The following is a 15,136-nucleotide window of genomic DNA, read 5'->3' on the forward strand; positions in this document are numbered from 1 at the left end:
TGACATAAGAACCAGTGCCTGGTGGACATTGATCTTTGCTCTGAGACAAACTCCATGCTCTTTTCAAAGTCTGTCAGTGAGCCTACCAAATGCTGAGTTTGCTTTTGACAGGCTATGGTTGATTTTTTATCATTCAACGTAGTGTTATTGGAAAGGATACACTCAAGAGAACAAAACTTCTGTACTGAACAGTGGGGTGATCAACTAGTTTAGTCACGCAGTTCACCTAGAGGATTCCCACATACCAGCTAAGCATGGGAACCCACACCACAGAACATCCCAAACTTAGATATAAGGGCAATCTGAAAGCCAACCTGAGGGATTCCAAGCTGGATCCCAAAACATGGGGTAAAAAAACAACCTTGGACAGACCCAAATGGGCAAGTCGCTGTCATCAAACAATTCGACATTTGAGAGGGGTCATGTGCTTTCAGGACAGGTGAGTGCGGTGCAAAGCCAGTGCCTCCATCCATCCCTCCAACACTGACTTCATACGCAGTGTTTGCACTCAATTGGGCAAACTAAGACTTGGCCGAATGTTATACAAGGTGACAGAAACCTAGACTACAAACTCTCTTTTACTTGCTGAAAACTCATCTGAAAAGACAGGAGAGTCCATCGTCACATTCCAGTGTGAGTTTTCACCCATGCACCAACACAACTGCCCCTCTGCAATATATCACAAGCACACAGCAATATTTCTTTGAAAGAAAACTTTATTAATACGGTGCTTGACTACTCGATTTCAAATAATTACATGAAATTTTAAATCACTAAGGTGCATTAATAAATCAACAGTATAAAAACATTTCAGAAAAACAATGCATTCTATGAAAAACTTAAAGAGTAATTTCTACATGAAAAAGACGAAAACACACGGTCGCAAACGAAAAGTGTGCAGCTGTACTGTTTAAAGCCATTTTTCTTCTAAATACAGCATAAATCACTGTTATACAGCTAATAATACAACTAAACACTTAAAATCCACAGTCAGAAAGATTCATTCTCAATATTTATTTTCAAAAAGAAATAGTGCTAAGCACTTGAGAGTACTGAGGGAATTAATTACCAGATTTTCAAAACATTTTGAGCCTCTGCAGTTGCTGCCCCGCCCCTTAGTACACACAAAAAAGTGATTCATGGATCGTGAAAAATGAAATATTTGGTTGCTGTGGGGTGGGGGAGTAGGAAAAAAATCCAATTAAACAAATAATTGGGACACACTGATGCTCAAGACTTGTTACTGTTGTGATCTGAAACAGATGTTAAATGACAACTGCAATTCAGGTCTCTGTACCTTCCAAAAACTGCTTGTGCAAAGTATACAAGAACAGTATTTTTACTTCAGAACAACTGATGACATTAAGGCTCTTTTATATCAAGAGTAATGATGTCTTCTATGAAATTTGGTATTAGAAATCTAAAATCCTCAGTACTCACAGGATGCTCTTAAGTAAAAGAGCAAATCACAAAATTCAGTAGAACTTAGGAAATGCTATTATATACAAACCATAGCATGTTAAACAGTTTTAAAAATGTGGTATTTTTTGGTATTATTTTATTGATTCACACCAACACTGACAGAAGTAATTTTAGGAGGGCAGCCTCTACTCAGAAGTACTGGTATTGTCGATGGATGGGCGTGAATATTTTTTGGCATAATATTTGCTCTTTTTTCTATTTCCAAGAAAATGCACTTTTCAAAGTGAGCATATATTTCAAAACATACATCCAGTACAAACCCTTGATTCAGAAAAGGTAAATAGCTGTTAATTTCAGTGAGGAACATATTGTAAAATTGATTGATATTCACACTGATTTTAAATAGAGTAGCAAAGTAAAACAGTTGCATGATTTAAATAGTTAGTCCAGTAAGTAGAACCATACAACATTATGTTTGTAAGGCAATAATTTGCTCCAGTGCATAAGACAATAATTGATAAGACTTAATTCAGCAAGTTTAAAATTCATGATTAAGGGCCCTCAAAGTTAATGTCATAACAGGAGTGAAGATACTGGGAAGAGCAGAAATTATTTCGCTAGTTGTAACAATGTCAAACATACAGAATTAAATATATGTATTTGACAAAATGTACATTTATTAGAATCCTCGCTGGATTTGTAGCTCTTAATGAGACAAAATGAGCATGAGTGGAGTGCTCCTGTTAAGGTGATTTATTAACTTTTAGCGTCCGAAGTTATACAAAAAGGCACACAATACTGATAATTGGTTAAAATTTTAAATAATATTCCCTCTGATAGATACTGGAGTGCAGTAAAACAGTTTGGAGTTATAGGATACAATTTTCTCCCTTTTAAATGACTGGTGCAAATATCAACTATTCTTTAGCATCACAAACTTTGTACAAGCAAAGACCCTCTGACTTTTTGGCTGTGAAATGCATCATCCTCAGAGCTACTTCACTTCTTCCTACTCAAAGCAGGATGTTATTTTAAATTTAAAACATCAAGGAAGCCGGAAAGCTGAAGGAAATGGGATTAATGCACACACCATTCTGCAGCTGAAAACCGATCGAGGGAAACAGCATTTACACAAGGGTAGATTTTCCTCTTCAATGCCAGAATGTAATAGCTTTGCATGATGGAACACCCGAATTGGGTACAAACTGCTCATGACTATTTTAATGGTGGAGAAGAGTGATAAGCTGATATCCAGTTTTGTGATAAGGCCTCTGTCCTGCCAAGTTTTTAAGTCTGACGCTAAAGAAAATCTACTCTTTCACATTGCAGAATTCTTACAATTTCTCTCTCTTTGCTGTATTCTTTATTACCCAATGTACCCTGGACAATATTCTTAAATCAAGTTGAGCACAAATAATTAGTTCGAAGGCATTTCAGAAAATATGATTCTGCAGAACAGTTCACATTTTCTCTCAAGGTTCGAGACAAAACAGAGACTAGAGGGATGTTACAGTTACAAAACGTCTAAGCACTTTGACATATTTAAACACTCTTGGTCTTTAGAGATAAATTAATTGTTACAATTTAAAATGAAAAATGCTTCACTCTAGATCAGCTACATTTACTAAATGTGACCCTTTTTTCCCTGGAACCTTCAAACCATGTACTCACATATACGCCTGAAACAGTTTACTCATCACAGCAAACACACAATAGTTTAGTTCCTTAAGCTAGTCAAGAACAGGGCAAGTGGAATTCTGCATATTTCACTTTCTACAGTTTAAGATCTACAAGTCCTGAGTTTTGCAAATAAAATATGCATTAAAAAATTAGACTTACTGTTTTGCAGTTATATTAGATCAGCTGAGCAGAAAGTAACCACCAGGTGATCATTTCTCCATTGCAAAAAATAATTAAAATAGCACAAAACAACTACCTCTGTTAAATGGCCAGTGACACCAGTCCATTCAACTTGTATCAATACAGAGGCCTTATCATCCTCTCTTTATTTGTTCTTGGGTCTCTCATGGTGCGCACCATCCCTAGTCAAGTACAGACAAGTTAACCTGCATTCAATCATTAGCCAATATGGCTTGATAGCTAGATAGTAGAAAGTGCATAAGACTTTGCTGCACACCCCACAGCCAATTTGCTTTCCTGACCTGTGGGGTACAGACTAGCCAGCTATTGATCTAAACAACTTGCAAGCTCAAATGCTGACCACAAATTTACATCCAGTTACTCCACGGTAGGGTGCACTGGGCCACCCATGTGCTCACTCCCATAATGCCCATTCTAATCAGGTTGCAGTGCCCACATTAGTGCAATACACAAGGTAGGCAATTCACAAAATAGCAGTCAGATGCATCTTCTGAAATATTGCCCAAGCCATGAAGAATTATTGAAAAAGGCCCACTGTTAAAGCATTGGATCATTCCACTAAATGTGAAAGCATTGCTTGTTGCTACATTAAAGATTTCATTAAGTAAATATCATAATAACTTTGGGGATGAGGAATCAGTTGGGTAAAAATTGTTCCACAGATCTCAATTATTTCCATTGAATTCATCAAAATTGCAAAATTTCCAACTGATCCATGTACTGAACAAGCATGCATTTAGTCTAATTGCACTCAGTTTAAAAAAATGAATATAGATAGGAGAATATATACACACAACGGAACAAAAGCCCATAATAACGAGGTCAGGAGAGTTGGAACTTATGGGATAAAAAGTAAAAAAAAAATCCTCAAATAAAAAAATCTTACCATATAATTCCCTTCATTCATTTTTCTTTTTACAAATGTAAGCAAATCAATTTAAAATTACATCTCATAATATTTAAGTTAAAATAAGCTTTGTTCCAGCTTCATTCTTTATCCACCCAAATGAAACTGCACTTCAGCGAACAGTCCTAACAAACTGTTTCCAGAATAAAATTCAAATACACATGAATAGCAGCAGTATGAGGGCAAGCTTGACCACTAGCATCACCAATTGTTTAGATGTTAATACAAATCGCAGGCTTGATGTATTTTGCTTCATTTTTTTTTAAAGAACCTAGTGATATTGTAAACCTTGAACTAAGCTCACCAAGAGGGCAACATGGCGCTAGGCAAATAAACAGATAGGTTTTGGATCCAGCTCATCACCCTACTTCCATCCACTCCAAAAATAAAAGAGTGCCAATAATTTCTACTAGGCCTGTCAGTCAAAATTTCTCCCGTGCCTATGCCCCATTCACTCCCTTCATAAACCTTAATGCTTTTGTAAACAAGTCATTCAGAGCACAGATGGAAGCTTCTGCCTCCATTAAGAAAAGCAGCGGTAGCAAGTACTCTTGGCAGCACGTGGGCTCATCAAGAGCTTGGATAGGAATTGCCTTCATTAAGAGTTAATGTGCAAAATCAAATTTAATATATTGTGAAATATTAGTTTGATTTGTTACTGGGATTCTGATCTATGTGCACTGTCCAATTCTTCAGCATCTAAAACCATAGGCTGTTAATTCCAGAGAAACCATCTACCTCTAAGAGTTCACATGCTGCAGAAGCCTTCAGTTTGCCATTCAAGTACCCTTCCATACTAAAGCTGTGCTTATGGAGGTTAAACAATGTTTTTCAGCACCTCTTTAAACTTTGCACAAAGTTTTAATCCTGAATGTTATCAAATACAGTAGTAGAAAATTGCATTATGTTAAGTGATCGTTCCAGTGAGTGGTTCGGCTTTGATCTGACTTCAATAAGGCTCAAGTTGTAAATATGAAATAAACATGCAGGATTTCAAACTTGTCATTTTTCTGTGCTTATTCAAAGAGCATGCCACAACTTTACTAAAACATACTAAAATTTATAAATACTGCATATATAAACATCTCTTTTTTCTTGTGAAACAACATATTATAGAAAAGTGTGCAACATAACACTTCAAAGTGATAGGACCCCTAACCTGTTTTGGGAAGTATTGGTTCTTTAAAAAGGTCATCATACTGAAACTTGGCCATATAGCCTGTGATCCATGTGACTACTACACAAATTAAGTACTAACGAGAGGGCTCAAGCTCGATTAGAATTGGGATTGATTTTCTAATGCACAAAGCCCACCTATAACAGGACCTTTCTACCTTAACAATCAGTATTAAGGAACACTGTCAATGCACCTTGGTTCTTAAGGCCCAAAGCTTCCCAAATAAAGCTTCCTCCACTTTGCTCCACAGAAACAAGGCCGATTACAGAAACAGTCTCAATTCACAATAGGGTGGGGCTGTTTAAGAAGAGTATAACAGCATTTATTATTTATACACACAAAGCTGGAGGCATTTAACATTTATACCTATCAGTGTTCGTTATCCCAAAACTAAGGATCAAGAAGGAAAGTGAACACAATTAATGTAGTCCAGCATGGGAGCAGTAAATAGGTAGTCTATGCAGACCATTCCAAGCTGCAGAAGTAGCTGTAGTCCTTGATAATGCATTTCAATAACATTTCAGCTTCTTCAATCTCAGAACATATTTGCAGTGCTGCATATGTAAAGTTTGGCTGTTTCCCAGTAAAACGTAACAAAGGCATTTCTGTACATGAACAGTGCTATCTCTTGAAAGTTTGTAGATTACTGTCCTGCACTCATGCTGGAGTTAGCACTGCTACAACTCTCTTCATATGTTGGGGGAGGATCTGTTAAAAGACAAAAAAGTGTAATTGCATTAAATTATCCTTCAAATCTGCAAACAGCTAGCTTGCATTTTAGTGAGAAAGCTTATTAATTGTTTTTCTCAATTGTTAGAAACCTTTAAAATAGAATGCCAACAGTTGAAGCAGGAAATCCGTAACCAGAATTGCATCTGCGAGTAAGGTATTGCTTCTAGTTTAGTTAAAAATAATCAAAACAAAACATCAAGTAAATTTGAACTAGCTCTACATTTCTCAGAATTATTTAAAAAAAGAGAACCTACCATATGGATAAGCCCATGAGCTATATTCTGGAGGTAAAATCAGAGGATTTTCACTAAGATCTGCAACAACAGGTCCATCTGCATAGTAAGGGACTGTAGCACCAGTTGAAATACAAAGCATGGGGCCAGGAAGTTGCTCACTCGTATTGCTTTCAAAGCCAGGTGCGTAGTTAAAAGTATGAGGTGATAAAGTCTGCTGCTGAGAGTGGCTTTTTGTTGGAAGAATGACACTGTCCATAGGCTGATAACCAGTAGCCCCAATATCTTCAGCTGGGGGAGCTGTGGGGATCACTGTGGTTTGAGTAGGTTGGGGTTGCCTAGATGGAGTCAGTGGGGGACTGTTCACTGCAATATTTCCAATATAAATCGGTAAACTGACTAAAATCTCTGGTGATCGGATATAAACCTGCAAAAACACAAAGAATGGTCTAGCTTTACATCAGTTTTTCCACAATCTTTAAAATGCTGAAACAATCTTGTATAAAATAAAATTCTAAACGTAGAAACAAATAAAACGATGAGATCAAATTCTCCTAATGATCCAGTAAATGAATTACTGCTTCATGATACAAAACTAAGTGACTGACAATAAAGCGCTACATTTATTCCCTGGTTTGTGTGTAGCAGACAGGGCAGATGAGACTCAGGCCCAGGATTAGTGAGGAAAGGTGTAAAACAAAAATGGCAGCTCGCATTTTCACTCTTGATCACTAACCAGTGACCTGTGCTGGAAAGGCTGCATGTGTCGACATCAGTTGACAGCTGGATCATTTTCAGGTGGGCACCTCTTCATGATCAAACAGCATACCAAAAGTCACTTTTGTGCTTTACATGTGAAAAAATGCTCTCTTCAACACAATAAAAAAGGATTGTCAATGTCAGCAGAACTGTATCTGAGTATATGCCAGAAGAAGAGCGAGAAAGGTGAATATGGAATGCATGGCTTTGCATGTGGTGGTATTCCAGGTTGATTTAACCTTACTATGAGAGGTATGTTAAAACAATGCCGCCTCACTAATCCCACCAACAAGGTTAGACAAGCCAGGAACACCCTTATGTACAGGTACACAAACCTCACTATACCATACCTAATGTAAAACTGCTGAATTTCCTGAGACTTTTATAATTTAATGGATGTTTTGTGCCACTAATTATATTAAGTGAGAGGATAAGCTGGTTGGGGGCAGAAGAACTGAGCTTGTACCAATTTAGGAGACTGAATAGTGCTTGTTCAGGGGAATAGGTAAGTGACTAGTTGTGAAGGAGCGGTGAGTAGTTTGAATTGAGTAGAAGAGGATTAGGAAGGGGACTGGTGGTAGGAAAAGGGTATTAATACTGTCAGTTTGGGGGAGAATCAGTTAACACACATGATGAGTAAATTCTATATAAGAACCAGGCATGATGATTAGGGGAGATGAATTATTGGGGAGAAAGTAATATTTAGAGGAAAAGACTTACATTGGTTCCCAGTCCACCAAAGCTATAACTTTAAAGTTCTTATCCTTAGTGTTCAAATCCTTCTAAGGCCTTGCCCCTCACTATCTCTGCCATCTCCTCCTGCCCTACAAAACCTCAGTGGTCTTCCAACTCTGGTTTCTTTTGCAGCCCTCAACTCCTTCATCCTACTTTTGGTGGCCTTGTCTTCAGCTGTCTAGACTCTAAGCTCTAGTTTCCTCCCCAGACCTCATAGCCTCTTTACCTTTCTCTCCTTTAAGATACTCCTTAAGGCCTCCCTTTTTCACCAAGCATCTAATTATGTGCTCCTCTGGCTCGGTGTCAATTTTTGTCTGATTATGTTCCAGTGAAGCCCATGGGATGCTAAAGGTGCCATTTAAATGTCAGTTCCTGTTGAGTGTCAAAGCACTATCCCTTATATGTCAAATATTATGTATTTCAGCATATTGCAAAGGCTAGCAACTATCAGATGCTTAAAGATTATTGTAGTTTGTTTGGGACAACGAGGAAAAGAAGGGGTTGAGTAGGCAAATACTTCTTTCCTATTGACTTTTTTTGAGTTAAAGATACTTAATTATCATCCTCACCTGAATGAAATAGTCTATTTGTATTAAATTGCAACCATGTAGAGATGACTGAGGTAAGGCTGGCACGATGATCTGCTCCTTCCACTCAGCTTGTTTCCAAGATTTTACTCCTGATCCTTCAACCTCCGCAATTGTCCGCAAGTCATAGATTAATCGCTTTGATTTATACGTAACTTTCTGTAATAAAATGTCAAAAAAATGTTATGAACCTCTTGGCGGCCAATAACATTAAAACAAAATTTGAACTTCCAGTTGATAGCTTAAAGGATGACACAACAAGGTTTCATATTTTAAGTGTTTTACCATAACAACCAGATTAAAAGCACTATTCACTAAACACTATTGTTGTTGGCAGCTTTGACTTTCAAACCATAGAACAGAACTTTCCCCATTTACTTTTAACAACTGAAAAACCTGTTTCACAGATATATTTTACACTGTCCCTGAAGTAATTTGATCTTCCCAGTCCAAAGTGATGCTGAACTCCCAAGGGTTTACTTCTGTTTCTTTGCTTTCCCAGCCTCGTAACCTTTAACCTCAGAACATTCTTTTACAGTGAGGAGTTTTCCTAGCAATTTTCCTTTGACAGCAAGCTAGGCAAATCTTCCAGCCTCATTCCAAATCCTCAAATTTGGTCCTTTCAATCTAAGCACAAGTTCCCACCCACATTTCTGTGAGGTGAACCAAAGAGACTTTCAGACTCTAGCTGCTTCCTCTCTCCTGGATCCTGGCAAACTGTGTCTGAACCTTTCCCCTCTCGAAGCCATTCTCCATGGCAACGTGAATGACGGGGACCTTGTATCCAGGTAAAAATGCAGATTAGCTATTCTTTAGACCCCTATTCTATCTTGGAATTCTTATAGACTCAGGCGTTTACAGCACAGGAGGCCACCATTCGGCCCATCGCACCTGTGCCGGTCAACAAAGATCTGACTACACTAATCCCATTTTCCAGTGCTTGGCCCATAGCCCAGGAGGCTATGGCAACACAAATGAATAACTAAATTCTTAAACGTTACAAGAGTTTCTGACTCGACCACCCTTTCAGGCAGAGAGTTCCAGACTCCCACCACTCTCTGGGTGAAAAAATTTCTCCTCTTAGCCTTCTACCTCTTACATGCCCCTCAATCTTATACACCTCTACCTGGTCCCCTCTCAACCTTCGCTGCTCCAAGGAAAACAATCCCAGCTTTTCCAATCTTTCCTCATAGCTCAGACCCTTGAGGCCAGGCAGCATCCTGGTAAATCTCCTCTGCACCCTCTCCAGTGTAATCACATCCTTCCTATAATATGGTGACCAGAAATGCACAAAGTACGCCAGTTGTGGCCTAACCAGCGTTTTATACAGTTCCAGCATAACCCCTGCTCTTGTATTCTATGCCTCGGCTAATAAAGGCAAGTATCCCATATGCCTTCTTAACCACCTTATCCTCCCGCCCTGCTACCTTCAAGGATCTGTGGATACGCACACCCAAAGTCCCTCTGATCTTCAGTACTTTCCAGGTTCTCTTCATTCTAGTGTAATCCCTTGCCTTGTTAGCCCTCCCCAAGTGCATCACCTCACGCTTTCCGAAGTTGAATTCCATTTGCCACTGCTCTGCTCACCTGACCAATCCATTGATATCCTTCTGCAGTTTATGGCTATCCTCCTCACTAATTACCACCCGACCAATTAGCATGCCATCTGTGAACATCTTGATCATACCCACTATATTTAAATCCAAATCGTTTATGTACACCACCAACAGTAAGGACCCCAGCACCGAGCCAAGGAACCCCACTGGAAACAGACTTCCAGTCACAGAAACATCCCTCTACCATCACTCTCTGCTTCTCAGCCAATTTTGGATCCAACGTACCACTTTGCCTCGGATTCCACAGACTCTTACTTTCTTGACCAGTCTGCCATGAGCGACCTTATCAAAAGCATTGCTGAAGTCCATGTCGGCCACATCAAATGCATTACCCTTATCAACACTCCTGGTTACCTCTTCAAAAAACTCGATCAAATTTATCAAACACGATCTTCCCTTAACAAATCCATGCTGACTTTCCCTGATTAATCCAAGTGCAGATACATTCTATCCCTCAGAATTCTTTCTAGTAACTCTCCCACCATTGAGGTTAGACTGACTGGTCTAAAATTTCCAGGTCTATCCCTTCCTCCCTTTTTTAATAATGGGAGGGCATTAGCAGTTCTTCAGAGCACTTGGCACCTCACCAATGGCCAGAGAGGATTTGAAAACTACTGCCAGGGCCCCTGATATCTCTTCCCCTGCCTCCCTCAACAGCCTGGGATACATCTCATCCAGGCCTATGGATTTATCCACTTTTAAGGCCACCAAACTTGCTCACACCTCCTCTCACTCTGTTAATTTCCTCTAATATTTCACAGTCCTCCACCCTGATGTCTATACTTGTGTCGTCCTTTTCCATTGTGAAGACCGACGCAAAGTATTCATTGGGGACTGTACCCATGTCTTCTGGGTCCACACACAAATTATCTCTATGGTTCCTAACTGGCCCTACTCTTTCCCTAGTTATTCTCTTGCTCTTTACACATTTAAAAAAGCCCCGGAACTACTTTTCAGGATCCCACACCCTGCCAATTTAGTTTAAATCTGCCCCCACAGCATTCGCAAACCTCCCCGCAAGGATGTTGGTCCCATTCTGTCCAACTTGTATTGGTCCCACCTACCCCAGAAACGGTCCCAATACCCCAGGAATCTAAAGCCCTTCCTCCTGCACACTCTCTCCAGTCACGCATTCATCGGTTCTATCCTTCTGTTCTTATGCTTACTACTGCTTGGCACCAGGTGTAATCCGGAGATTCCTACCTTTGAAGTCCTGCTTTTCAATTTCCTACCTAACTCCCTAAAGTCTGCTTGCAGGTCCTTATTTCTCCTTCTTCCTATGCCATTGGTCCCAACATGGAACACGACCTCTAGCCGTTTACCTCCCCCTTCAGAATGCCTTGCAGCCGTTTCATGACGTCCTTGACCCTGCAGCCGGGAGGCAACATATCATCCTGGAGTTACGTCTGCAGCCACAGAAGCATCTGTCTACTCCCCTCACGAATGAATCCCCTACCACCACCCCCTTGAGCAGCTGGGCCATCCACAGTGCCATGGCCTTGGCTCTGGAACAGAGGAACCGTCACTCTCACCATTTTCCAAGGCCGAAAAATGTTTTGTGAGCGAGATGCACTTGGGGGATTCCTTCATTACCTGCCTGGTCCCCTTCTTCTGTCTGGCGGTCACCCACTCCCTCTCTGCTTGCATTTCCTTCAGCTGCAGGGTGACCACATCCTGAAACGTGCTAGCCACAAACCTCTCAGCCTTGTGAATGCACCGTGGTGCCCCCAGCTGCCACTCAAGCTCCAAAGCCCAGAGCTCGAGTTACTATAGTTGGAGGCTCCTACAGTCACACCTCGGTGGCATATATGGTCATCCAGACTGCCAGGAGTGTTTCGGATTTCCAATATGGCACAGGATGTGCAAATAAGGGGACTGAGACTCCCCAAACACATCTTAACTAAATAGAATATGGGTCCTTGCTTTTATTTTACCCTTACTCCTACTTGAGTATACATTAGATGCTAGACCCTCTAGGTAGACTAGATTCTCCAGGTGCTGCTGTCTGTCCCAGGGTCCTCCTCTCGCACTCTCTCCTATAGGTGTTGCTGACTGCCTGTCCCAGGGTTCTTCTCTCACACTCTCCCTTAGATGCTGCTGCTGATTATGTCCCCCAGAGTCCTCCTCTTGCATAACTTTACAGCCTGACATTCTTAACGTCTTCCTGGGACTTTGGAGACTAACAGTCTAACCACTGTAAACAGATGCTGCTGCCATTGTTCCCCCAGTGTGAACAACTTGCACCTTCTTCCCAGCAACACAATCTGGCCTTCCTTTAATCTTTAACAGGCCCCTCACCCAGACATGTTGTTAGGCAGACTTCAGAACAGGACCAACAGAAAAGGAGTTAAACTTAATTATTATTGTTGAGAGCATGGGGTGTATTTTGATCAAGTGAACAATGTTGCATACTCATATAAAGCAAATGAGGTTAAAGGAGCTGATTATAAATCTCTTCATGTATGCTGTTTGTAACATTAGCTGTCATTTTTCCATTAAAATCGTTATATTGATCTGAACATTTTATTATTAATAGCAGATTAAAAAGGAGACAAAGCCTGCACTATTCTATATTCCTGTTTCCCACAAATTAATTCTAGAACAGATTTTGTAAGGTAATTAAGATAAAGAAAACTTGGGGGAAAAAGAGTTTTCTCAGAGACAGCAATAACCAAAAGAATATCAAGTAGGGCTATTACCTGTAGGCATCAGTATTTCCAAATATATAGATCTCACACAGCTGGTCAATGCAAAATTGCTGTGACTAAGGCAAGCAACCAGGAAGACCCAATTTTAACCAGGGATTCCTGGAAGCCAGCCTTAGTGAATACTGGGAAGTATTCTTTCAGGCTTGGGGAGCCTGTCCCACTGCACAAATCTCAGCACATCTAAGCAGAAAATGCTACATATTGCCTATTTTTCACCGAATACTTTGTTTCAAGTTTGGTCCATCGAGGTAAGTGGGGGTAGTCTCGAAATTCCTGCCTAAGTGCCAAGTTATGAACATATACATATTGAACAATAATAAATGAACACAAAGAGCAAAACAATTACTATTGAAGCAGAGCTGGAAATTAGCCATTTAGCTGGTGTATCTTCCCTTGAAAGACCTTTAAGGCTTCCTCTAAACCTAATAATACTTACTGACTTCAGCATTCTAACAATAATTGCTGTAATTTTTTGACATCATGCTTTGCAATGAATCATAGCAGTTCCCTTACAAAGAAATTAGTACAAAGGCAATTTCCAGCCATTAGCTATTGGACTTTAGAATGTGTTTAAGTTTTTACTTCAAGCTTTCGATAAATCGAAGTAAACGAAATTTAAACTAGGCAATCTATTAATTCAGCCAAATTCCTGCTTGCTACGTAAAATAATTGATTTTTATTGCTGACAGCTCCTGCTGCTAATTTTTCAGAATTTAAATGAGAAACAAGACACCCGTTGTACAAAATAAAATTACGGTCATGGGTCATATTAAGTGTAGTTTCAGGAACATTAAATTTTAGATGTTAATGCTACTCTGATGCTTTTTGTACAGAGAGCTGGTTTTCACTAATAATTTTGACAATCATAAAGGCATGAAGTGGTTGATTACTTTAAGCACTGTCACCTCAGCATAGTGACTGAAAATTCAAGATTGTAGAAGCTTGTAAAGATCTATAGATTACCTGAATGAGACTGGCAATAACAGTACCAATATCCTTCCCAGACTGGTTTCGGATGGCTGTCGTAAGCTGTATGATCTGCCCTGAAGTGTATCCCTTAAGATCAGTGCTCACTGTTAAAGCCACAACTCCACTTTTGACAAGCATGTAGCTAAACTTCTTGGACATAGATATTACATTTGGTTGCTGAGAAGAAAATGAAGTCCAAAAGTTAGTATTTTGAAAAGTGTATTCTTAAAATCAACTGGAAAGCATTCCACTGCCGAGGGGTCACTTGACTTCATTTTATGAGCCATGTGTTCACATGCCATGTGTTCACATGCCTTCTGTTGAATCAAACCAAGGTAGAAAATGCATTGGATATCAAGTAGAGAACTATGGTAGCGGGTCATTTCACAATCTTACCCTAGATCTATTCTGAAAACTTCTTTAATCATCTGCTCTCTAACTGCTTCCAGGTGAAAAGACTCTTAGAGAAACTAGCTCCAACTTAAAACTAAAGCATGTTATGTAGCTACACTCAGAGCAGCATTAACAGAATAAAAATGGAAAATGCTGGAAATACACAGCAGGTCTGACAACAGCTGTGGAGACAGAAACAGACTTAATGCTTAAGATCGATGAGCTTTTTAAAAAATCAGAACTGAGTTCCAGTATGGTTATCAAATAGACTGCTTCCTTTTAATATTAAATGCATAATTTTGCCAATTTACTCCAATAGTTCATTTTAAAATAACTTACATTTGATTATCATATGTACAGACTTTGCTCTAATTGAAAACCAGCACTGTGCAAAATAATCAGTTATAAAAGTAATATGGATATATTGTAGGATGATGACATTTGTTCCATCATATCCTTGCTGGATCTCAGCTAGAGTTTCCCTTTCCCCATAGTCCTATAACATTTCTCTCTTCAGGTGCTTATCCAATTCCCTTTTGAAAGTCTCGATTGAATCTGCCTCCACTACATTCAGGCAGTGCATTCCAGATCCTAACCACTCACTATGTAAAGAAGTTTTTCCTCATGCCAACATATATTATAGAAAATAGTATGCAATAAATGCCATTGATAATGTTGCAATCTATGTCAAGTCAATCAATTTACCTCAATGTCACTGATTTCATTCAGGTTCAGGAGATTAAGAATGTAAAACACCTTCTCAGCTTTATAGTCTTTTGAGAATCGTGCAGTTTCTACTGTAGCTTTGACGCGATAGCTTATCTTCCCAAAGAGACCTTCAAATGAAGTAGGAGCAGTTGCTTTGAAAGATAAAAATGTTATGCAAGTTAAATGATCTCACATATTGCATTCCTTTTAAAGTAATTACAATACAAAAGTCCAGAAGTGCTTTTAAACACTGATGTGCTCACTGACACACTTGAACACCAAAATTTAATTCCTCCCCCAGGAATTTCC

General features: G+C 39.4%; 1 protein-coding gene across 3 annotated transcripts in view; it reads right to left on the minus strand.

The window, feature by feature from the left end:
* Positions 1-698: 698 nt before the first annotated feature.
* Positions 699-15,136, minus strand: part of LOC121280881 (arrestin domain-containing protein 1-like) — a 67,541-nt gene continuing 53,103 nt past the window's right edge. For 2 of the 3 annotated variants that reach the window (XM_041193216.1, XM_041193217.1), the window contains 5 exons: positions 14,825-14,979; positions 13,721-13,903; positions 8,416-8,592; positions 6,374-6,779; positions 699-6,095 (listed from right to left, as the gene is read on the minus strand). In XM_041193216.1, the coding sequence (XP_041049150.1) occupies positions 6,031-6,095; positions 6,374-6,779; positions 8,416-8,592; positions 13,721-13,903; positions 14,825-14,979 (986 nt within the window). In that variant the 3' untranslated portion in view covers positions 699-6,030. The remainder of the gene's footprint in view (positions 6,096-6,373; positions 6,780-8,415; positions 8,593-13,720; positions 13,904-14,824; positions 14,980-15,136) is intronic. The other variant, XM_041193218.1, reaches the window with a different exon arrangement.

The sequence above is a fragment of the Carcharodon carcharias genome, chromosome 8, assembly GCF_017639515.1.
Source record: "Carcharodon carcharias isolate sCarCar2 chromosome 8, sCarCar2.pri, whole genome shotgun sequence".
Classification (NCBI taxonomy): domain Eukaryota; kingdom Metazoa; phylum Chordata; class Chondrichthyes; order Lamniformes; family Lamnidae; genus Carcharodon; species Carcharodon carcharias.